General features: G+C 48.3%; 1 protein-coding gene across 3 annotated transcripts; it reads right to left on the reverse strand.

Moving 5' to 3' along the window:
- Nucleotides 1-338: 338 nt before the first annotated feature.
- LOC148141812 (uncharacterized) lies at nt 339-23,659 on the reverse strand. Of its 3 annotated transcripts, none has more exons than XM_087977656.1 (3): nt 23,241-23,659; nt 15,163-15,241; nt 339-457 (listed from the first exon to the last, which is right to left on the reverse strand). In XM_087977656.1, the coding sequence occupies exons 1-3, from the start codon at nt 23,449-23,451 to the stop codon at nt 442-444; spliced, it is 306 nt and encodes a 101-aa protein (XP_087833782.1). In that variant the 5' UTR covers nt 23,452-23,659; the 3' UTR covers nt 339-441. The 3 variants fall into 3 exon arrangements, 2 of the variants coding, with proteins under 2 accessions (XP_087833782.1, XP_087833783.1); XM_087977657.1 differs by having other exon boundaries at nt 356-662; XR_015752449.1 differs by lacking the exon at nt 339-457 and adding an exon at nt 5,665-5,896.
- Between the last annotated feature and the right edge of the window lie 835 nt (nt 23,660-24,494).

Below are 24,494 nucleotides of genomic sequence, written 5' to 3' on the forward strand. Positions count from 1 at the left end.
AGGACTCCCGCGTAGAGAGCCCTCCACTGGGAATCCCCACCGCCCTTTTTGATCTCTTTTTTTTTCCCTTCCTGTTCTTGTTTTTTTATTTTATTAAACAAATTACAAAACAGTCTACCAAAAAACAGTTAATATTTACAGCTGTACATAAGAGACAGCAATTTTACAAGGGAGAGGAGCAGCAAAGCTAGGTCCCAAACCCTACCGTTCAACCAGTTTACAGGGAGATGAGGACAATCCTCAAATCCCAGTTCCACATATGACAAGACAGTGACAATGACATTTGTTTTGATCTCTTTATTTTGGAGGACAGGCAATCTATGATGTGTCCATCTCTTGTTGAAACCACAGGCAACTGATGATGATGCTCAGATGTCCATTGTCCCTGTGCCCACCTCCATTTGAAGGTTAGTTCATATTTCTTCTCAGAATAAGGATGTCTTATTTTCCAAGAACACTGCATTCACAAGCAAATAGTGTGGCATCTGATAAATATTTTATGCATATTTGTAGAAGGCTATTTGCTATTGTAACACTGTTAAATAAGATCTCATGCGACAAAGAAGTCACTAAATATGGAATACTACAAGAGCTCAGCTTTGATGGGGACCCAAATGACATGTCCTGACTGTTTTTCACACTGCTCTCAATTCCCCAATTACCTAGGAGCGGATGAAAAGCCACAGATAAAACCTTACACCAACAAAGCAGGATAAATACCTGGGGTTTTCTCCTTTATTAACCCTCCTCCCCCACAATGGTTATCAAACATGCAACAGGAGACAATGGAGATTGAGAGACATGGGCACCAGCCCACGCAACCTGATCTAGCTCAATATCCTGCTATCTTCTACAAGTGCCTGTATTGTCGATAATCGGAACATAGTCAAGCTTCCTCTTGATGGTTTGAAAGCCTGGGGAAGCAGGTGACTGAAATTCCATTAGCCCCTATTGATAGGAGGGGGGCTCGTAACATTAAACCTGTTGTGTTAAATGTAAGACACAGAACACTAAATGCTCTGCAGACTTGTCAGCACATGCAATTCCTCTGGGCACGATAGTAAATAAAGTGCTTAGTTCCTGTTTGACATTAATGCAGTATCATATCCAGGACTGTTATTTAGCCAAGTGTTGGATAGATAATAATTTAAACTTGTTTGTGGGATGTGTGTTTTCACTTATCAATAAATATTAGTGACTTCCTCTCCCAGACCAGCAAAACCCTGATCCAGTTGACTCAAAGCTGACACATAGAATCATAACAAAAAAAAGAAAGAAGCTATTCAGCCCATCCTATTCATGCTGACTTTCTGCAACAGCCAATTTGCCAATTTCTAATCTAATAACTTTCCTAAAACTTTACATCAGACAGCTGGAAGTTGGCTTCCACTTTGGCCCCAATCACACAACTCATGTGTTTAGGAGCAAATTACTGCTGATGCTGGAGTCTGTACTGAAAACAACAAATGCTGAGTATCACAGTGAGTCAGACAGCATCCATGGAGAGAGTGCAAACTAACATTTCAAGTCATCTGGACTCAAAACATTAGCTTAGTGTTTAATAACATTAGCTTTTCTAAAAGCTAAAAGTATCCAATCCCATTAAAATCACTTTTCTCAAAGTAACCTAAGCCAATTTTATGACCTTGTATTTATATAACTAGGTATTATTCTAGTGGCTCTCCTCTGTGTCATTATCAAGGCTTCAATATCACCCACTGCATGAGGGAATAAAGCACTATGTCTTATGCCATGTCTAGTTTGGGGAAAACAAACACAAAAAGACATTGCTGCGAAGAGCTACATAACTGTCCCTTTGTTTGGGAGGAGTAATAGGTCCAACATATGAGCAGGAAGGTTATGTTGGAGCTGCATAGGACTTTGGTCAGGCCAAGCACTGAGTGCAGTTGTGGTCATCACACTACAAGAAGGATGCAGTTGTATTGGAGGAGGTGCAAAGATGATTCACCAGAACATTGCCCAGTTTAGACCATTTTAGGCAATGCAAGGGGCTGGATAAGCTTGAACTGTTTTCTTTGGAGTAGAGAAGGCGGAGATGGGGAGCCCAAAAGAAGTGCTGAGGATTCTGAGTGGTATGGACAGGGTGAAGAGGAAGCAGCTACTCCCCTTTGTTGTATGGTCAATAACAAGGAGACATAATTTGAAAGGAAGAAGGTTTAGAGATTATTTGAGGTAACAGAGGGTGCTGGGTCTAGAGTGCACTGATTGAGGGGATAGTTGAAGTGGGAAACCTTACTTTAAAAAAGTACTTGGATGAACACTTGAAGGCTATAGACCTAATGTGGGTGAAAAGGACTAGTGCAAAAACTTAAAGAAATGCGGATGCTATAAATCAGAAACAAAAACAGAAGTTGCTGGAAAAGCTCAGCAGGTATGGCAGCATCTGTGAAGAGAAATCAAAGTTAATATTTTAAATCTGATGACCCTTCCTCAGAAGGACTAGTATAGATGTTATTTAGTTTCTTGTCAGTACAGAGACATTAGGCTGAAGGCCCCTCTACTGTACGATTCTATGTTCTGGATCAGTGGTGCTGGAAGAGCACAGCAATTCAGGCAGCATCCGAGGACAGGCAAAATCGACGTTTCGGGCAAAAGCCCTTCATCAGGAATAAAGGCAGAGAGCCTGAAGCGTGGAGAGATAAGCTAGAGGAGGGTGGGGGTGGGGAGAGAGTGGCATAGAGTACAATAGGTCAGTGGGGAAGGAGATGAAGGTGATAGGTCAGGGAGGAGAGGGTGGAGTGGATAGGTGGAAAAGGAGCTGGGCAGGTTGGACAAGTCCGGACAGGTCAGGGGATCGAGTTTCTGGAGGTTAGAAGCTAGGATGAGGTGGGGGAAGGGGAAATGAGGAAACTGTTGAAATCCACACTGATGCCCTGGGGTTGAAGTGTTCCGAGGCGGAAGATGAGGCGTTCTTCCTCCAGGCGTCTGGTGGTGAGGGAGCGGCGGTGGAGGAGGCCCAGCACCTCCATATCCTCGGCAGAGTGGGAGGGGGAGTTGAAATGTTGAGCCACTGGGCGATTTGGTTGATTGGTGCGGGTGTCTCGGAGATGTTCCCTAAAGCGCTCTGCTAGGAGGCTCCCAGTCTCCCCAATGTAGAGGAGACCGCATCGGGAACAACGGATACAATAGATGATATTAGTGGATGTGCAGGTAAAACTTTGATGGATGTGGAAAGCTCTTTTGGGGCCTTGGATAGAGGTGAGGGAGGAGGTGTGGGCGCAGGTTTTACAGTTCCTGCGGTGGCAGGGGAAAGTGCCAGGATGGGAGGGTGGGTCGTAGGGGGGCGTGGACCTGACCAGGTAGTCACGGAGGGAACGGTCTTTGCGGAAGGCGGAGAGGGTTGGGGAGGGAAATATATCCCTGGTGGTGGGGTCTGTTTGGAGGTGGCGGAAATGTCGGCGGATGATTTGGTTTATGCGAAGGTTGGTAGGGTGGAAGGTGAGCACCAGGGGCGTTCTGTCCTTGTTGCGGTTGGAGGGGTTGGGTCTGAGGGCGGAGGTGCGGGATGTGGATGAGATGCGTTGGAGGGCATCTTTAACCACGTGGGAAGGGAAATTGCGGTCTCTAAAGAAGGAGGCCATCTGGTGTGTTCTGTGGTGGAACCGCTCCTCCTGGGAGCAGATACGGCGGAGGCGGAGAAATTGGGAATACGGGATGGCATTTTTGCAAGAGGTAGGGTGGGAAGAGGTGTAATCCAGGTAGCTGTGGGAGTCGGTGGGTTTGTAGAAGATGTCAGTGTCAAGTCGGTCGTCACTGATGGAGATGGAGAGGTCCAGGAAGGGGAGGGAGGTGTCAGAGATGGTCCAGGTAAATTTAAGGTCAGGGTGGAATGTGTTGGTGAAGTTGATGAATTGCTCAACCTCCTCGCGGGAGCACGAGGTGGCGCCAATGCAGTCATCAATGTAGCGGAGGAAGAGGTGGGGAGTGGTGCCGGTGTAATTACGGAAGATCAACTGCTCTACGTAGCCAACAAAGAGACAGGCATAGCTGGGGCCCATACGTGTGCCCATGGCTACCCCTTTGGTCTGGAGGAAGTGGGAGGATTCAAAGGAGAAATTGTTAAGGGTGAGGACCAGTTCGGCCAAACGAATGAGAGTGTCGGTGGAGGGGTACTGTTGGGAACGTCTGGAGAGGAAAAAACGGAGGGCTTGGAGGCCCTGGTCATGGCGGATGGAGGTGTAGAGGGATTGGATATCCATGGTGAAGATGAGGTGTTGGGGGCCGGGGAAACGGAAGTCTTGGAGGAGGTGGAGGGCGTGGGTGGTGTCTCGAACGTATGTGGGGAGTTCCTGGACTAGGGGGGATAGGACAGTGTCGAGGTAGGTAGAGATGAGTTCAGTGGGGCAGGAGCATGCTGAGACAATGGGTCGGCCAGGGTGGTCAGGCTTGTGGATCTTGGGAAGGAGGTAGAACCGGGCAGTGCGGGGTTCCCGGACTATGAGGTTGGAAGCTGTGGGTGGGAGATCTCCTGAGGTGATGAGGTCTGTATGGTCTGGGAGATGATGGTATGGTGATTGGGGGTAGGGTCATGTTCGAGGGGGCAGTAGGAAGAGGTGTCCTCAAGTTGGCGTTTGGCTTCAGCGATGTAGAGGTCAGTGCGCCAGACTACCACTGCGCCCCCTTTGTCCGCTGGCTTGATGGTGAGGTCAGGATTGGAGCAGAGGGATTGGAGGGATGCGCGTTGTGAGGGTGAGAGGTTGGAGTGGGGGAGGGGGGTCGACAGGTTGAGGCGGTTAATGTCCCGGCGGCAGTTGGAAATGAAGAGGTCGAGGGCAGGTAATAGGCCAGCGCGGGGTGTCCAGGTGGATGCAGTGTGTTGGAGGTGGGCGAAGGGGTCCTCGGAAGGTGGGCGGGAGTCCTGATTGTGAAAGTAAGCTCGGAGGCGGAGGCGACGGAAGAATTGTTCGATGTCACGGCGTGTATTAAATTCATTGATGCGTGGACGGACGGGGACGAAGGTGAGTCCTTTGCTGAGGACTGATCGTTCGTCCTCAGTGAGGGGGAGGTCTGGAGGGATGGTGAAAACTCGGCAGGGCTTGGAGCTGGGAGCTGGTGTGGGTGTGGAGCTGGGAGTGGGGTCGGAGCCAGTACCTGGAGTGGGTGTGATGGTGGGGGGAATGGGGGTAGAGTCATGAGCAGGGGTAGTGTTCCCCTCGGGGTTCTGGGGGGTGGGGATAGTGAGAGTGGGGTCTGTGGGGGGCGTGTCAGCAGAATGCAGGTGAGTGGCGCTGGTGGGGACGGAAGTGGTGGCAGACACGGCAGTAGGGGTGGCAGAAGTCACTGAGCGTGTGGCATCGGCGATGATGTGAGGGCCGGAAGTGGCTGTGGGAGTGGCCATGATGGGGGCAGAAGTGACATCATCAATCAGCGTGGGGGTGGTAGCTGCATCAGCCGCATGGCTAATGGTGTTTCCGAGGCCAGGGGAATCTTCTGGAATGTTCAAGGAGCGCTGGTTATGGAGCTGGGAAGATAAAAGTTTGTTGTACTTACAGTTTTTGATGTTTGAGATGGAATTGAAATACTGTTTGTTGAGAGTATGAATTCTCCTGAGGATGTAGTACAGAGTGGGTCCTTTGCAATTCTGAGAGAGTGTGGCCCTCAGGTGAGGCAGGGCTGACTGTAGAGAGGTTAGGTGCCGGCGCATTGCTGCAAGCGTGGAGCGGAGGATCTTGATGGAGAACCGTTGCTGGTGTTTTTGAATCTGTAATCTGTACTGTTTGTCCTGTTCGGGTCCGAACTCTGCTGGTTTAAAGGTGGTCCGGAGTCCGTGTGGGGTGAGTTGGTTACGGAGACAGGCACTGAGGAAGCAAATGTGGCTGTGATACCGAGTTTGTTTCAGGACATGGTTGAAGAGCTTCAGGGCTGAGGAAATGACCTGGGAATTGCAGTGAGAGAGAGACTCCCTGAGATTCTTGTAGAGAGAGGAGGAAAACTTCTTCAAGGCAGGCATCCTTGCAAGAGGATTCGCAGTAGGGTTAAAATCAACGAGGTAAAAACAATGACTGCAGATGCTGGAAGCCAGATTCTGGATCAGTGGTGCTGGAAGAGCACAGCAATTCAGGCAGCATCCGAGGACAGGCAAAATCGACGTTTCGGGCAAAAGCCCTTCATTCCCCCCACCATCACACCCACTCCAGATACTGGCTCCGACCCCACTCCCAGCTCCACACCCACACCAGCTCCCAGCTCCCAGCCCTGCCGAGTTTTCACCATCCCTCCAGACCTCCCCCTCACTGAGGACGAACGATCAGTCCTCAGCAAAGGACTCACCTTCGTCCCCGTCCGTCCACGCATCAATGAATTTAATACACGCCGAAACATCGAACAATTCTTCCGTCGCCTCCGCCTCCGAGCTTACTTTCACAATCAGGACTCCCGCCCACCTTCCGAGGACCCCTTCGCCCACCTCCAACACACTGCATCCACCTGGACACCCCGCGCTGGCCTATTACCTGCCCTCGACCTCTTCATTTCCAACTGCCGCCGGGACATTAACCGCCTCAACCTGTCGACCCCCCTCCCCCACTCCAACCTCTCACCCTCACAACGCGCAGCCCTCCAATCCCTCTGCTCCAATCCTGACCTCACCATCAAGCCAGCGGACAAAGGGGGCGCAGTGGTAGTCTGGCGCACTGACCTCTACATCGCTGAAGCCAAACGCCAACTTGAGGACACCTCTTCCTACCGCCCCCTTGACCATGACCCCACCCCCCATCACCAAACCATCCTCTCCCAGACCATACAGAACCTCATCACCTCAGGAGATCTCCCACCCACAGCTTCCAACCTCATAGTCCGGGAACCCCGCACTGCCCGGTTCTACCTCCTTCCCAAGATCCACAAGCCTGACCACCCTGGCCGACCCATTGTCTCAGCATGCTCCTGCCCCACTGAACTCATCTCTACCTACCTCGACACTGTCCTATCCCCCCTAGTCCAGGAACTCCCCACATACGTTCGAGACACCACCTACGCCCTCCACCTCCTCCAAGACTTCCGTTTCCCCGGCCCCCAACACCTCATCTTCACCATGGATATCCAATCCCTCTACACCTCCATCCGCCATGACCAGGGCCTCCAAGCCCTCCGTTTTTTCCTCTCCAGACGTTCCCAACAGTACCCCTCCACCGACACTCTCATTCGTTTGGCCGAACTGGTCCCTTAACAATTTCTCCTTTGAATCCTCCCACTTCCTCCGGACCAAAGGGGTAGCCATGGGCACACGTATGGGCCCCAGCTATGCCTGTCTCTTTGTTGGCTACGTAGAGCAGTTGATCTTCCGTAATTACACCGGCACCTCTTCCTCCGCTACATTGATGACTGCATTGGCGCCACCTCGTGCTCCCGCGAGGAGGTTGAGCAATTCATCAACTTCACCAACACATTCCACCCTGACCTTAAATTTACCTGGACCATCTCTGACACCTCCCTCCCCTTCCTGGACCTCTCCATCTCCATCAGTGACGACCGACTTGACACTGACATCTTCTACAAACCCACCGACTCCCACAGCTACCTGGATTACACCTCTTCCCACCCTACCTCTTGCAAAAATGCCATCCCGTATTCCCAATTCCTCCGCCTCCGCTGTATCTGCTCCCAGGAGGAGCGGTTCCACCATAGAACACACCAGATGGCCTCCTTCTTTAGAGACCGCAATTTCCCTTCCCACGTGGTTAAAGATGCCCTCCAATGCATCTCATCCACATCCCGCACCTCCGCTCTCAGACCCAACCCCTCCAACCGCAACAAGGACAGAACGCCCCTGGTGCTCACCTTCCACCCTACCAACCTTCGCATAAACCAAATCATCCGCCGACATTTCCGCCACCTCCAAACAGACCCCACCACCAGGGATATATTTCCCTCTCCACCCCTCTCCGCCTTCCGCAAAGACCGTTCCCTCCGTGACTACCTGGTCAGGTCCACGCCCCCCTATGACCCACCCTCCCATCCTGGCACTTTCCCCTGCCACCGCAGGAACTGTAAAACCTGCGCCCACACCTCCTCCCTCACCTCTATCCAAGGCCCCAAAAGAGCTTTCCACATCCATCAAAGTTTTACCTGCACATCCACTAATATCATCTATTGTATCCGTTGCTCCCGATGCGGTCTCCTCTACATTGGGGAGACTGGGCGCCTCCTAGCAGAGCGCTTTAGGGAACATCTCCGAGACACCCGCACCAATCAACCAAATCGCCCAGTGGCTCAACATTTCAACTCCCCCTCCCACTCTGCCGAGGATATGGAGGTGCTGGGCCTCCTCCACCGCCGCTCCCTCACCACCAGACGCCTGGAGGAAGAACGCCTCATCTTCCGCCTCGGAACACTTCAACCCCAGGGCATCAATGTGGATTTCAACAGTTTCCTCATTTCCCCTTCCCCCACCTCATCCTAGCTTCTAACCTCCAGAAACTCGATCCCCTGACCTGTCCGGACTTGTCCGACCTGCCCAGCTCCTTTTCCACCTATCCACTCCACCCTCTCCTCCCTGACCTATCACCTTCATCTCCTTCCCCACTGACCTATTGTACTCTATGCCACTCTCTGCCCACCCCCACCCTCCTCTAGCTTATCTCTCCACGCTTCAGGCTCTCTGCCTTTATTCCTGATGAAGGGCTTTTGCCCGAAACGTCGATTTTGCCTGTCCTCGGATGCTGCCTGAATTGCTGTGCTCTTCCAGCACCACTGTTCCAGAATCTGGTTTCCAGCATCTGCAGTCATTGTTTTTACCTGTATGATTCTATGATTGAGTTAGAAGGGAAATCTGGACAAAGTGAAGAGCTATGACCTAGGAGATGACTGAAGGGATATCATTGAATTTGACAAGATAGGAAGTAATGTCAATCTGACTATGTTGGATTATTACCCAAGGTACTCAGGAATATGAGAACAAATGATATGGATTAAACTAATAAGAGGACAATTTAAAACAAATATTAAGAAGAAATTAGTACAAACAAGTACATGACTTGTAAAAATTGAGTAATGATCAATAAAATGATGGGTGGCACAATATTTAGCACTGCTGCCTCACAGCGCCAGAGACCCGGGTTCAATTCCTGCTTCGGGCTACTGTGTGTGGAGTTTGCACATTCTCCCATGTCTGCTTGGTTTCCTCCCACAGTCCAAAAATGTGCAGGTTAGGTGAATTGGCCATGCCAAATTACACGTAGTGTTAGGTGAAGGGGTAAATGTAGGGGAATGGGTCTGAGTGGGTTGCTCTTCGGAGGGTCGGTGTGGACTTGTTGGGCTGAAGGGCCTGTTTCCACACTAAGTAATCTAATCTAAAATGTTTGATTTCATCATGTGACAGTTAAACAATCTGATGACAAACAGTGTAGTTCCTTTATTCAGGATGAAATCGAGATGAACCAAGTTAAACTAGGTGGCATGATGGCTCAGTGGTTAGCATTGTTACCTCACAGCACCAGGGACCCAGGTTTGATTCCAGGCCTCGGGTAACTGTCTGTGTGGAGTTTGCACAGTCTCCCTGTGTCTGAGTGGGTTTCCTCCCACAGTCCAAAAGTGTACAGTTTAGGTGAATTGGCTGTACTAAATTGCTCATAGTGTTTATGGATGTGTAGGTTAAGTGCATTAGTCAGAGGTGAATACAAGGTAGGGGGAATGGGTCTGGGTGGGTTACTCTTCGGAGGGTTGATGGGGACTGGTTGGCCTGAAGGGCCTGTTTCTATAATGTAGCAATTCTTTTTCTATAAACTTAGCTAGCAATTTTGTAATAGCCTTCAAAGAGGCTAGATTAAGTTGGTTTTAAAAAATTATTCTCCATCTGCTTCTCACTCTCACAAACTGTCAGTTCAGTATGCAGACAAGTCAGACTTCTCTGAATCTCTTTCCCCAGAGGGCCCTATCCAGAAAGAAAGAAGGGATTACTGCTACATTCTTTCCCTAACAAGCTCATAAACCTATTTTTGAAGACTGAGGTTATAGATGTCATCTTCAGTTTGATTGATTTAATCACAAAACCATTGCAGTTGGTTTGCCTCAGAATTAGAAAAATGCTTGAATCTTCTAGGTAGATTAATGTAGAAGGATTGCTTATGATTCAATGATTAAAAATCGCCAGGCATATTGTATTGCTCCATCCTCCCCAAAGCCCATTGCTCCTTAACAGAGAGCTAAAGAGTAGAACTAATGTATTGGACTAATATATGTTGCTGTAGACTTGACAAATGATAGCAGCACTGTGCCAACTCCGTGACTTGGGTCTATAATTTGTCCATTAAAATGTTATAAGTTCCAAAAGCTGGACTAGCCTCACATTCATGCTAGTTTAAAGTGTTCCGTCTGCTCACTGTTCAAGAATTGGGGGTGTAATGGCTTCTGTGCGGTCATCAAATGATTGTTAGCAAATCAGCTGTCAGTTTTACAACCATCCCAGCTTTAACAGTAAAACTCCCACTTCTGCAGAAGAGCACCTTTCACTTGTTTAGTCTTAAAGGTGGGATGTAGGTAATTCCTAAGCTTCTCAGTTAGGCACAGTAGAGTCAGTCATCTTGTTGTGGCCTCCTAAACATGAGCCCCATCCTCCAAACTTTTTGCCTTGATGCTTCTCTTCCCATTTTTTTCAAAACCCTCTCACACAGGATACCCTGCCACTGTGCCATTAATCAATCATTCCTACACCGACCACTTAGTTGGCTGATGGTCAATTGGTCAGTTGACAACATTGAAGGTTCTAAAGAAATTTATGGATTTATTGAATTAGATAGCACAGATGTAGGCCATTTAGCCCATCATGCCTTTTTGTGGGTGGCACAGTGGCTCTACCTCACTGCACCAAGGACCCAAGTTCAATTCTATTCTCGGGTGACTGTGTGGAGTTTGCACATTCTCCCAATGTCTGCGTGGGTTTCCTCCACGTGCTCTGGTTTCCTCCCACAATCCAAAGATGTGCAGGTTAGGTGAATTGGTCATGCTAAATTGTCCATGGTGTTCAGGGATGTGTAAGTTCGGTGTATTAGTCAGGGGTAAATGTAGAGCAGCAGGGGAATGAGTCTGGGTGGGTTACTCTTTGGAGGGTCAGTGTGGACATGTTGGGCTGACGGGCCTGTTCTATTCTATGATTCTTTGAAAGCACTATCCAATCAATTCCCTGATTTTTCTCAATAGCCTTGACACCTAGGAAACCACGTGGCACATTGTGGGAAGCTGGCAAAGAGCTTGTGGGCCCCTTGCAGAGATATTTGTATCATCAACAGTAGCTAATGTTGTACCATTGTTTAAGAAAGGCTGTAAGAAAAAACCAGGGAACTATAGACCAGTGTTGGAAGTTGTTGGAGGGGACTCTCTGAGAGGCAAGATTTACATGCAGATTTTTGTCTGCATCAAAAACAAAACTAGAATGAGGCACTTGTACTTAGTTTACCTTCTGTTTGGTGATTTTATACAATGCACCAAAAGTAAGAAATATTTATGTCATTCAGTCGCAAAATGTAGGTGCCACTGATCACACCAGTACGTATCACCCATTCCTAATTTGTCCTTTGGAATGTGGTGGGGAATTGTCTCCTCGAATACAACTGAATGGTTTACTGGGCTATTTCAAAGGATAGTCAAGAGGGACTCATATCACTGTGGACCTGGAGTCACGTGAAGCCCAGTTTGGGGAACAAAGATGGATCGCTTTCCCTCACATACATGAGTGAATCAAAAGGATTTTTGTGATGATCCAGTAACTTCATTAACCAGATTCAAAACTGGCACTTTACTTTTCATTTTTCTGTCACCTATTAGATACAAACTTTCCAAAGTTGATTGAGGAAGGCTGCTCACCAGTAAAAGACTGTCTGGCAAGTGAGAGTTCAGTGACAAGTATGTTGCTGTTAGTGTGCATGACAAGGCAGGTAATTGTAGGGAACACTGGATGACCAGAGAAATTAAAGATCTTGTAAAGAAAAAGGAGGAGGCATATGTCAGGAATAGATGTTGAGATTAAGTGAATCCCTGGAGGACTATACGTGGAGTAGGAGAAATCTTAAAAGAGAAATCAAAAGGGCAAAAAGGCGACATGAGATAGCTTTGGCATTTAAGGTTCAGGAGAATCCTAAGAGATTCTGCAAGTACATTTGGTGCAAAAGACCAACTAGGGAGAGATTAGAGTCCCTTTAAGATCAACCAGACATGTGTGGAACTATAGGAGATACTAAATAAATATTTTACTCTGATATTTACTGTGAAGAAAGACATGGTGGCTCAGAAAACTGGAGAAATAAATAGTGATGTCTTAAAAAAAAGATTCCACATTAAAGAAGAGGACGTACTGGAAGTTGCATAACAGTAGATAAATCCCCAGGACTTTATCAGCTGTATCCCAGAACACTGAGGGAAGTTCGGGAAGAGATTGCGGGACCCCTTGCAGAGGTATTTGTATCATTGAAAGGCATTGGTGAGGTGCCGGAAAACTGGAGGATGGCTAATATTGTGTCATTCTTTAAGAAAGTCTGGAAGGATAAAAACAACGAACTGTAGACTGGTGAGTATGATGTTAGTGGTGGGTAAGTTGTTGGAGGGGATTCTAAGGTGTAGTATTTATATGTATTTGGAAAGGCAAGGACTAATTAGAGGTAGTCAGCTTGGCTTTGTTCATGTCTCACAAATTTGATTGAGTTTTTTGAAGATATTACTAGGAAGATAGATGAAGGCAGAGCAGTAGATGCTGTCTACATAGACTTTAGCAAAGCCTTTGTAAGGTCCTGCATGGAAGACTGGTTCATAAAGTTAGATTATATGGGGTCCAGGAAGAGAGACAGCCAATTGGATACAAAATTGGCTTGATGATAGAAAACAGATGATGGCACTAGAGAGTTGTTATTAAGACTGGATGATTGTTGACCAGCAGTATGCTGTAAGAATTGGTTCCGAGTACACTGTTGTTCTTCATTTATATCAACAATTTGAATCAGAATATAGGAGGTATGGTTCATAAGTTTGCAGATAACAAAAATTGATGGAATAATGGACAATGAAGGTTATCTAAGAGTACAATGAGATTTTGATTAGATGAACCAATGAGTCAAGAAATGGCAGATGGAATTTAATTTAGATAAATGCCAAGTGTTGCATTTTGGCAAGGCAAACCAGGGCAGAACTTGCACAGTTAATAGTAGGGCCCTCGAGAATGTTGTTCAGCAGAGGGACTGAGGGGTGCAGTTTCATAATTCCTTGAATGTGGCATTTCAGGTAGACAGGATGGGGAAGAAGGTATTTGCCACACTTGCCTTTATTGGTCAGTGGATTGAGTATAGGAGTTGGAATGTCATGTTGCGGCTGTACAGAACAGGTTGCCGTGCTATAGGGAGGATGTTGTCAAACTAGAACAGGTACTGAAAACATTTCCAAGGATGTTGCTGGGACTGGAGGGTTTTGAGTTATAAGGAGAGGCTGGATAGGTTGGGATGTTTTTCCCTGGAGCATTGGAGACTAAGAAATGACCTTATAGACATTTATAAAATAATGAGGGGATAGATAAGGTGAATAGCCAGGATCTTTTTTCCAAGATTAACGGAGTCCAAAACTAGAGGACATGGGTTTAAGGTGAGGGAGGAGAGATTTAAAAGGGACCCGAGGGATACATTTTTCACACAGGGTGATATATGTACAGAATGAGCTGCCAGAGGAAGTCGTAGAGGCAGGTACAATGATAACATTTTAAAGCTTTTTGAACAGGTATATGGATAGGCAATGTTTAGAGATATGTGGGCCAAATACAGGCAAATGGCACTAGTTCAGTTTAGGATAGTGGTCAGCATGAATGAGTTGGACCGAAGGGTCTGTTTCCATGCTGTATGATCTATGACTCTAACATCTGGACATTTTTGTAAGAATGACCAAGGTAGACCAAAAATAGCCTTTTTTTAAAAAACTTTTATGACAAGTGCTGATTAATTGGTAAATGGACTGATTGAACAGGCATTGCAATGGAAAATGCAACAGTTAGATAATGACTGCCATTCAACTGCTAAATTTTGTTTAAATTTTAAACTGGGCAGGTTGACTGATTGATCAAGGCAAACGAGAAATGAATGATCACATGTTTTGAAGGTTGAAGTAGGTACAGTATGTGATCAAGTACTTTCAGTCTGAAAACAATAGAGCCTGAATAATTCCTCTTTTGTAGGCATCTAGAACAAAGGGTCACTGATCATTAAATGAGGCCCTCCCCCCTTTAAAACACGTTCTCATTAGGATTTTATATATTCTCATTGTGTTGGCTTGTGGAACAGTAGGGCATAATTATCAATATGCTGTCTTCCCGGTGATGTTTTAAAATTAGACATTGCCATTTCAATTCAAAAGTTGAGGAGAGAGTTGGTCTGAGGATTGTGGGACTGGAGGATGTCCTGCCTCAAAAGGCAATGGAGGAGTGGTCATGAAATACTCTTAAGGCAGAGGTAGATAGATTCTTGCTAGGCAAGAGAATAACAAGTTATTGGGGGTATAGGAGTTGTTTTATTCAGTCATCGGATGTGGGCTGGCCAGGCCAATGGCTCTTGCCCATCCCTCATTGGCCAGAAGGCAAGTAAAAGTCAATCACATTGTTGTGGGTCTGGAGTCACATATCAGCCAGACCAGGGAAGGACAAATTTCCTTCCCTAAAGGACAAGAAGCTAGTTGGGTTTCATTATCATTGTTAGATTGCTAACTCCATATTTTTATTGAATTAAAGCTTCCCCTCACTACCATGAAAGGATTTGAACCCAGAACGTATCCTGGACTTTTTGTCCAGTGATATCATTGCTCCCTTTATGTGGAATTCAAAACACAAACAGATCAGCCATGATCTTATTGTTTGGTGAGGTAGGTTCAAGGGGCAGAATTGCAACTTTTTGCTTCTTTGTTGAAAGAATAAACTACCAGAATGCTCACTGTCAATACTAGACCTCTATGCCATTACTCCTTAGAGGATTCTTTCACTTTCTGCCCTTGCTAAAGCTCTTGCAGACTTTAGTTCTTTGACCATCCAAAAGATCCGTCTCATGTAACATTTTTAAAACTGGGATCCATTCCCTCTCAACATTATTTTACTAAGAGAGGTGCTTGCAATTCCTGGAGTCTCTGACACTCTCACATTCCAGAATTACCCTTGGCATTTCTCTCCAAACTGTCTGCAATACATACCATACTTCACAGACGTGGTTCCCAAAATGTCTTCCAGAAGCCAGGTTCCATAAATCATCCTCTGCTTTTAAACTGCAATCTGAACAAATGTGAGTTGTAAATGGAACACAACATGGTGCAATTAAAACTTGATGGGACTAACGATGATTTAATAGAAAATCAGAGGAGGCTAGACCAACTCATGTCCCTAGTTTGTTTTTTTTGACTAAGTTTTCAAGAAATGGTAGTGGAGGTCCACTGCTGATTCCAGACCACGTTAAAAACACCACCCTATCAGAATTTAAGCGATTACACAGTCACAAGAAACCAATCTATGTTGAAAATTAGCAGATCCAGTGCAGGATAGATATAGGAGAAAGTGAGGACTGCAGATGCTGGAGATCAGAGCTGAAAAAGTGTTGCTGGAAAAGCGAAGCAGGTCAGGCAGCATCCAAGGAGCAGGAGAATCCACATTTCGGGCACGAGCCTGAAGAAGGGTGGATGCATGGATAGATGCAGCAAAGTTACAAAGCCTCGGCAGTTCTTTCCTGCAACTTTTGCCCAGATGAAAAGCATGAGATGACAAAGGATACTTCATAGTGTGTCTATCAACACCGGCATGTACCACAGCAAAGTGAAAGGACTGCTGGAGATTATGGGGCATCAGGCTAGTTATAATGCACTCTCAACTCAGCGGCAAAAATCTGATAGCATTTAGCTGCTGAATCAAAGGTGGAAGATTGAAACCCTCCCCTTGAGAGCCCCAGTGAGTTTGTTCTCTGTGGCAGTTTGCTGTGTGCTCTGATTGCTTACAAAACAACAGTGACTTCAAATATAATTAATTGGCTACAAAAATCTTCCGAGGCACCTGAGGGTGTGTGTGTATATTTCCTTTCAATTTTCTTGCTGGGTCTAAGTCTAATTAAAAATTGATATGAGCAACTAAAGTACAGCGGCATTTTATATTTAGATCATGCTGCCACATTGAATTCAAACTGAGATCAATGGCATCTAGACCCTTCTCGCATCATTTTGTCCAATTGTTTGAATTCACTTTCATGGCAAGAATGAAGGTTAAAGAGTCATCCAATAATGTGCTCAACCTTGCTCACCCAGCCCTTCGCTTGAAATTTCTGAGCAGCATAATTAGATCTCACTGTGCCATTATATGGAGGAATGGAGTCATGTTCCGATGAGAGACAGCATCAGGACTGAATGAATTCTCATCAATCAGGTTTGCCTAATAAGGAGGTAGTGCAGAATGTATCAAATACAGTAACTTAGATCATATAAAAACTTCTGAAAATGACTTCTGAGGAAACAGAATTCAGCGTGCTGTGAGAGACTGATTATTGGTCATCAACATTATGCATGGATTTTCCTCTGTTATACATATGGCCCCAACTTGAGGAGTATTAAAGGGGGTTGGGGAGTATGTAGTAGGATATGGTCCAAGTGCTGACAAATGGGACTGGATTAGGTTGGGATATCTGGTTGGCATGGACGAGTTGGACTGAAGGGTCTATTTCCGTGCTGTACATGTCTGTGACTTTATGATGCTAATCCCAAGCACTATTAATCAGGCAGGACTTCAAGTATATAATAGCGGGGACAATGGAAGACCATGCACCCGATCTGGTGACCTTCTGCCCTGATCGCAACCCAGGAAACTCCAGATCATTCATGCTATTCCCTTTTGGAGGGTGTGTGCTATTGCAATGGGCACCTCTCCTTCTCCCTAGATCCAATCTGTCTAGTGGTGTGCAGAGAGAGAAGTGGAGTGTGTATTGGGCAGGCTAGTTACAATACCTACCCAATATAGTAAATTGTCAGGCCACCCTGGCATAGAGGTGGCCTCTAGGCTGAGCCACTTCCTAAACATTCCCAAGAGGTAGTTGTTTCCCTCCAATCCCTGAAATGGAGGTTGAATGTGGCAACATTCCCTTTGGAGTAGGTTGGAGATGTTATGGGATGAGGGCATTTATTGCTTATTGCAAAAGGCAGTTATAAGTTATTCCCATTGCTGTGTGTCTGGAGTGATGTGTCGGCCAGAGCAGATAAGGATGGCAGTTCACTAAAGGGCATTAGTGAACTAGTTGGGTTTTTCCTGCTAACCGTCAATGGATTTGTGGTCATTATTAAACACTTAATTTCAGATTTTTACTGAATTCAAAGTCTATCATCTGCTTTGAACCCAAGTCCTGCACTGACAGTTCAGTGATAATACCACGAGGTCATCACCCTCCTTGTGATCCCTCCACCTGAGATTTATGTCAGTGCATATGAAAATGCTGATGGGCTTCGAATTACCTCTTAATATTTATTATCTGAATGAGACTCCTGTATCAAGAGTGTGGAGTTGGAAAAGCACAGCAGGTCAGGCAGCATCTAAGGAGCAGGTGAATCGACACAAGCCCTTAATCTGGAATAAGGCTTGTGGGTCAGGGCTGAGAAAGGTGGGGGGGGAGGGGGGGTTTCAGGGAGGTAGCTGGGAAAGTGATAGGTGGATAAATGTGAGGGAGAAGGTGTTAGGTCAGAGGGGGCATTGATGGACAAGTCCGGTGCTGAGTTGGAGGCTTGGGACTGGGATAATTGTGAGGGAAGGGGAAATGAGGAAGCTGTTGAAATCCACATTTAGCCAGTATGGTTGCAGGGTCCCAAAGCGGCATATGAGGCGTTCTTCCTCCAGGTACTGGATGGTAATGGTTTGGCGGTGGAGGTGGCCCTGGACTTGTACGTCCTTAACGGAGTGGGAGGGGGAGTTGAAGTGTTCAGCTCCAGGGCGGTGGGCTTGGTGTGCGGGTGTCCCAGAGATGTTCTGTGAAACAATCCACAAGAAGGCCTCCTGTCTCCCTGATGTAGATGAGACCACACTGGGTGCAATGGATGCAGTAGATGACATTGGTAGAGATGCAGGTAAATTTCTGATGGATGTGGAAGGATCCCTTGGGGATTTGGATGGAGGTGAGGGCGGTGGTGTGGGTGCATGTTTTGCACTTCCTGCGGTGGCAAGGAAAGGTGTCAGGAGTGGGGTGCGGGCTGGTGGGGGTTGTGGACCTGACAAGGGAGTCGCGGAGGGAATGGTCTCTCCAGAACGCTGATAGGGGTGAGAGGGAAATGTATCTCTGGTGGTTTGGTCCGTTTGGAGGTGACGGAAATGCCGGAGGATAATGCGGTGTATACAGAGGTTGGTGGGGTGGAAGGTGATGACCGGGAGTGGGGGGGGGGTTCTGTCCTTGTTGCATTGGGAGCGGTGAGGTTCAAGGCTGGTGGTGTGTGAAGTGGAGGAGATGTGCTGGAGGGCGTCGTCAACCACGTGGGAAGGGAAGTTGCGATCGTGGAAGAAGGTGGAATCGGTCATCCTGGGAACAGATGCGGCGGAGGCAGAGAAATTGGGAATAAGGGATGGCGTTTTTACAGGAGGTAAGGTGGGAGGAGATGTAGTCTAGGTAGCTGTGGGGAGTTGGTGGGCTTGTAGGAAATGTCTGTGGTTAGTTGGTCACCAGAGATGGTGATGGAGAAGTCCAGGAAGGGGAGGGAGGTTGCCGGGATGGTCCAGGTAAATTTGAGGTCAGGGTGGAAGGTGTTGGTAAAGTTGACGAACTGTTCAACTCCTCGTGGGAGCACGAAGAGGCATCGATACAGTCATCGATGCAGCAGAGGAACATGTCGGGGGTGGTGCTGACGTAACTGTGGAAAAGGGGTATCCATAGACACTCGCATGAGACCCAGCTATGCCTGCCTGTGTGTTGGATATGTGGAACAGTCCATCTTCTGCAGTTACACCGGCACCATCCCCCACCTGTTCCTCCGCTACATTGATGACTGTATCGGAGTATCTGATACAGATCTGATTAATCTAATTCAATAAATGAAAATTAAGCTCTAATGGCCTCCTACATTTCCTGTATTCCACCCTGCAGTTGGGTGCGAATGGACTGAGTTGGGTCACCGAATTATGGTAAAGTATGGAGGGACTGAATGGACTGAGTTTTTTTTTATTTCAAAAATATACTTTATTCATATATATTTAATCTATACAATTGGACATGTCATCATTCTGTATACATTTCTTTACGTATCGAAACAGGGTAATCATTCATATTCACAGGTTAGTGCGATTACATTGAGCTGAGACGCCAGCGGAGCCCAAATGACTGCATGGGCCCCCTGTTCTTCGTTAGGCAGGCAGGTGTTACACAGTGGTCTTTCCCCACCGCACCTTGGCGGCAGCTGCCCCAAGCTTCAGCGCGTCCCTGGACCTTGGAATGTGCCAGTCTGCAACACTCAGTCGGGGTCAACTCCTTCAGCTGGAAGATCAACAGGTTTCGGACCACCCAGAGAGCGTCCTTCACCGAGTTGATGATCCTCCAGGCACAGTTGATGTTCGTCTCGGTGTGCGTCCCAGGGAACAGACCGTAGAGCACGGAGTCCCGTGTCACGGCGCTGCTCGGGACGAACCTCGACAGACACCACTGCATTCCTCTCCAGACTTCCTCTGCATAGGCACATTCCAGAAGGAGGTGTGTGACAGTCTCGTCCCCCCCGCAGCCGCTTCGAGGGCAGCGTGCGGTGCGGCAGAGAGTCCGGGCGTGCATAAATGATCTCACAGGCAGAGCCCTTCTCACCACCAGCCAAGCCATGTTTTGGTGCTTGTTGGAAAGTTCTGGCAATGAGGCATTCTGCCAAATGGCTTTGACAGTCTGCTCAGGGAACCGCTCGACAGGATCTGCCCTCTCCTTTTCCCGAAGGGTCTCAAGGACACTACGTGCTGACCACTTTCTGATGGACTTGTGGTCAAAGGTGTTTTTCTTGATAAATTTCTCCACGAAGGACAGGTGATACGGAACGGTCCAATTACTTGGAGCGTTCCGCGGCAGCGAGGCCAGGCCCATCCTTCGCAACACCGGGGACAGGTAGAACCTCAGTACGTAGTGACACTTGGTGTTTGCGTATCGGGGATCCACGCACAGCTTGATGCAGCCACACACAAAGGTGGCCATCAGGGTGAGGGTTGCATTGGGTGTGTTTTTTCCCCCATTGCACCGGTCTTTGTGCATTACATCTCTTCGGACCCGGTCCATCTTTGATCTCCACACGAAGTGGAAGATGGCCCGGGTGACTGCGGCGGCACAGGTTCTGGGGATAGGCCAGACCTGTGCCACGTATAACAATACTGAGAGTACCTCACACCTGATGACCAGGTTCTTACCCGCGATGGAGAGCGACCGTTGCTCCCATCTGCCCAGTTTCTGTCTCACCTTCCTGATCCGCTCCTCCCAGGTCTTGGCGCATGCCCCAGCCCCCCCGAACCAAATACCCAGCACCTTCAGGTGGTCAGTCCTGACGGTGAAGGGGATAGAGGATTGGTCGGCCCAGTTCCCGAAGAGCATGGCCTCACTCTTGCCTCGGTTTACCTTGGCCCACGAGGCCCGTTCGAACTGGTCACAAATGCACATGAGTCTGTGCACGGACAGCGGATCCGAGCAGAAAACGGCGACGTTATCCACGTACAGGGAGGCCTTAACCTGCAGGCCCCCGCTGCCAGGAATAGTCACCCCTCTCAGGCTCGCATCCTTCCTGATGGACTCGGCAAATGGCTCTATGCAACACTCAAACAAGGCAGGAGAGAGGGGGCAGCCCTGCCTGACTCCAGATCTGACTGGGAAGCTATCTGATTCCCACCCATTGATTGAGACGGCACTGACAATGTTGGTGTAGAGCAGTCTGATCCAATTAGCGATTCCCTCCCCGAAACCCATTTTGGAGAGGACATCCCTCATATACCTGTGTGATATCCTGTCAAAGGCTTTCTCCTGGTCCAGGCTGATGAGGCAGGTGTCCACCCCCCTGTCCTGCACGTAGGCAATCGTATCTCTGAGGAGTGCGAGACTCTCAGCGATCTTCCTGCCCGGTGACTGAATGGACTGAGTTGGGTCACGTAATAGTGGTAAAGGATGGAGGGGCTGAATGGACTGTGTTCTGATACTCCTATTTAAATCCGGCTCAGATGGGACCCCAGGTGAGTGGTAATGGTTTTCTTACAAATCCAGACAGGAAGTAATCTTGTGACAGGATCAATTTCTGAAGTTCCGTGGCAGCAATGTTTTTGGTCAGTCTACAAGTAATGCTGCAAATCAAAGAAGATCTCTGTTGGGGAAAAGTTAACATCATTTGCCTGGAAGCCATTTTCCTAATCCGGCTGAGAAACCATTTTGTGACCCCAGCCAGAACTTTGCTGGCTGTGTATTCCTTACTATGAGGTAATGTAAAAGGTAGGCCTTATCTTCTTAAGGTGTCAAGATAGTGTTTCCGCCCTTTGCTGAATGATCAGCGCAGGCTGTTGCAAGCTGACATAGACTTGCCAATTAGTCCCACTTCCTTCCCGAGTTATTGCCACTTCACGGTTATGCAGCTAATTAGGGATATCTCTGCTTAGTTAAAAATCACACAACACCAGGTTATAGTCCAACAGGTTTAATTGGAAGCACACTATAACCTGTTGGACTATAACCTGGTGTTGTGTGATTTTTATCTTTGTACACCCCAGTCCAACACCGGCATCTCCAAATCATCTCTGGTTAGTGTTAGCAATCTGTGTAACTAGAACGGATGCTGATACAATTTGTTCTGTCCACTTGTGGAATGCATAATAGTGCTTATTTTTGAACTTAATGACTAACCTCTAATTTAGTACCAACTCGTGTAATTAATGATCAGCTACTATCTGTAGTCTCTATATAATCCTGTAGTATCCGGATGTACTTCAGAATAACACTGAGCCACAGTTAGGACGGTGTATTCCCCTTGGTATATCATGTAATAAACTAATCGGCTCGCAAGGTCCGAGTCTCGAGAGTTTTCTTCAACAATTGGTGTAGTCGGTTCGGCCTCTGTTTTACGAGGTTAGCTGGACCTGCAGTTTCACTTACTGTGGGGTTTGTCTTCTAAGAGACAGTGCTTTAAATTTGCGTTCAGTTGGCTGTTAGAGTGTGAAGGGCCACTCGAAATTACTTTTATTGGCCACACGCGTGCTCCTGACCTGAGCGTTGCAGGTTGATCCCTCGAGGGCAAGACGGAATAAGGGAAAGATCGCATTAAATTTATTTTTGGTTTAACCTGACCTGAGCTCGCAGGCTGATCCCTTGGGGCGAGACGGAAGACGGACTGTGGCCCAGAACACTGCTTCTGGAAGGAGCTTGAGGAGTGGTTGCGGTGCTGCTTTTAGTACTGTTTGTCTTTGTGTGTCTTGGTTGTTTTGTTTCTTCTTCCCGACCTCTCCGCCCCCACCCCAGTCTGACCTATCACCCTCACCTTGACCTCTTTCCACCTATCACATTTCCGACGCCCCTCCCCCAAGTCCCTCCTCCCTACCTTTTATCTTAGCCTGCTGGACAAACTTTCCCCATTCCTGAAGAAGGGCTTATGCCCGAAACGTCGATTCTCCTGTTCCCTGGATGCTGCCTGACCTGCTGCGCTTTTCCAGCAACACATTTCCATCTCTGATCTCCAGCATCTGCAGTCCTCACTTTCTCCTGTTTTGTTTCTTTGTTTTACAGGTGTTTGTTTGTGATTCCGGGTAGGGGCGATGGGTTTGTGAGTATCTACGGGACTGATTGAAATACCGGCCCCCGGGACAGGTCAATCCTGTTCCGCTGTGCAGGCAGGACCCCGTCCTTTTGCCCCCTCGGGGGCTATCATAAAGCGCCATGGTAAATATGTTCAATGCAAGAGTAAGGTAGGAGACCCTCTCGTTCCCCTGGGGTCACCGGCTGACACCGTCTGGCAGGAGGCTGGTGACAGCCGGTATGTTATCCCTTTCACCTCCAGTCTGTCCCATGGTAATTGGCCTATGGGGGCTCTTTTCGGTTGGATAAGATTGATTACTGGCATGCGAACATTGAGGGTGGTTATGGGGATCCTTCCTGGGACACGGGTACATGCTCGGCGGTCTGGATAAGTTTAAGGAAGTTGCTAAAGGCCATCAGCCCCCCCCCCGACTAAAAACCGCTCTGTGTTCCAGTGAAGCTGCCGTCCCTTCCGCTCCTGCGGCTACCCCCTTTATCGCCCCTCCACCTTATTCCACCCAGTATCCCTACCTCGGACTCCGACTCTCAGGTTGATGAAATTGCTGCTCTTGTGGCCTCCCGCCTGCACGGTCGGGATGCTGCTGGAGCGGCTGCCCTTCCGCACCAACCCAATACCTCCCTTGCTTCGCAGGGTCCTAGTGCTGGTTCTGATGCGCCTGTCCCTGATTCCAGCCCGGGGGCTACTGTCTCCTCTTCCACTGACGGTGCCGCTCCTGGGCATGACTCTCTGCTCCCAGGACACGGCGAAGTTCTCCACCCAGGCTCCCCCGCCTCCTGGTTGGGGACATCCCTTTTGACAAGCCTCGGACTCCTGCTGAGGTCCGTGCTGTGCGCCAGGATGCTCCGATCCGATTTAGCGTCCTGCTTCCTTCTATGGTTGGCTCGTTGCGGGCTGCGATATTTACAACTGTCTGCCACAGGATGTTAACACTCAGCTGCGTTTGGCGTACGCGGCTCGCTAGGCATCTGTCAAGGGCCCCCTGGTACTCCCTGCAGAGATGTGGGCCAAAGGGCAAGCGCGGGCATACTGGCTTAAAGACTTGGTTCAACCCATTATTTTGGCAGCAGCGCGATAGCAGGCAGATTTCGGTGAGGTCACCCGCTATCTGCAGAAATCTGATGATTTTCTCGCTCGCTTTAAGGAGGTTTGGGAGTCAGTCCTCTGTGGGCATCCCCCTCACCAACTAATGACAGATTGGCCCCTCAGACCGTTATTCATTGCATGCTGCCCTGACATGCCCATACTTTTAAGTCCCTTAATCTTGATTGGCAATCTAAAACTTGGGATCAACTCCTTACCTCTGTCACTAACATGGATCAGCGGGGCCTTTTCGACAACCAAAAGGTGACAGAGATGTCATTTCCCCGCTTGGGTTCGTGAATCAGGCCAGTGGCCCGAGGCAGGGGGCCGGCAAGGGGCCAGCATGGATGGGAGACAGCCACAGTGGGATATTAGCCAGGATCAGTGCAGGTCGTGTGGGAAGTTTGGTCACTGGGCACGGGCCTGCCGCGCTTCACCCCCTCAGCGGCAACCCGTTTTCCTGGTGCAGCGGCAGCCTTTGCCGGCCAGCTACTCTTTTGACGCCCCCTTCACCCCTGCCCCACAAGCCTAGGGCTGCCGCATGCGGGAGGTTTTGCAGGCCGCTTCCACTCCCCGTCCCAGAATCCCATGATGGACGTTGAGATGGAGGGTATAGTTTTGGCTCTGGTGGACTCTGGGACCTCCCATTCCTCTGCGCCTCCCTCAGCAGCTCTTCCTGTCAG

Source organism: Chiloscyllium plagiosum, unplaced genomic scaffold (assembly GCF_037043375.1).
Source record: "Chiloscyllium plagiosum isolate Xiang-an unplaced genomic scaffold, Cpla_swu_hap1 HiC_scaffold_32, whole genome shotgun sequence".
Lineage (NCBI taxonomy): Eukaryota > Metazoa > Chordata > Chondrichthyes > Orectolobiformes > Hemiscylliidae > Chiloscyllium > Chiloscyllium plagiosum.

What these genes read in the sequence shown, in the direction of transcription:
- LOC148141812 (XM_087977656.1), bottom strand. Translation starts at nt 23,451, where the DNA reads ATGCCCAGGAGCGGCACCGTCAGTGGAAGAGGAGACAGTAGCCCCCGG. An exon ending in CCTGAGAGTCGGAGTCCGAG is followed by an intron (nt 15,242 to 23,240) that starts GTAGGGATACTG and finishes ACATTTGTTCAG; the next exon opens with ATTGCAGTTTAAAAGCAGAG.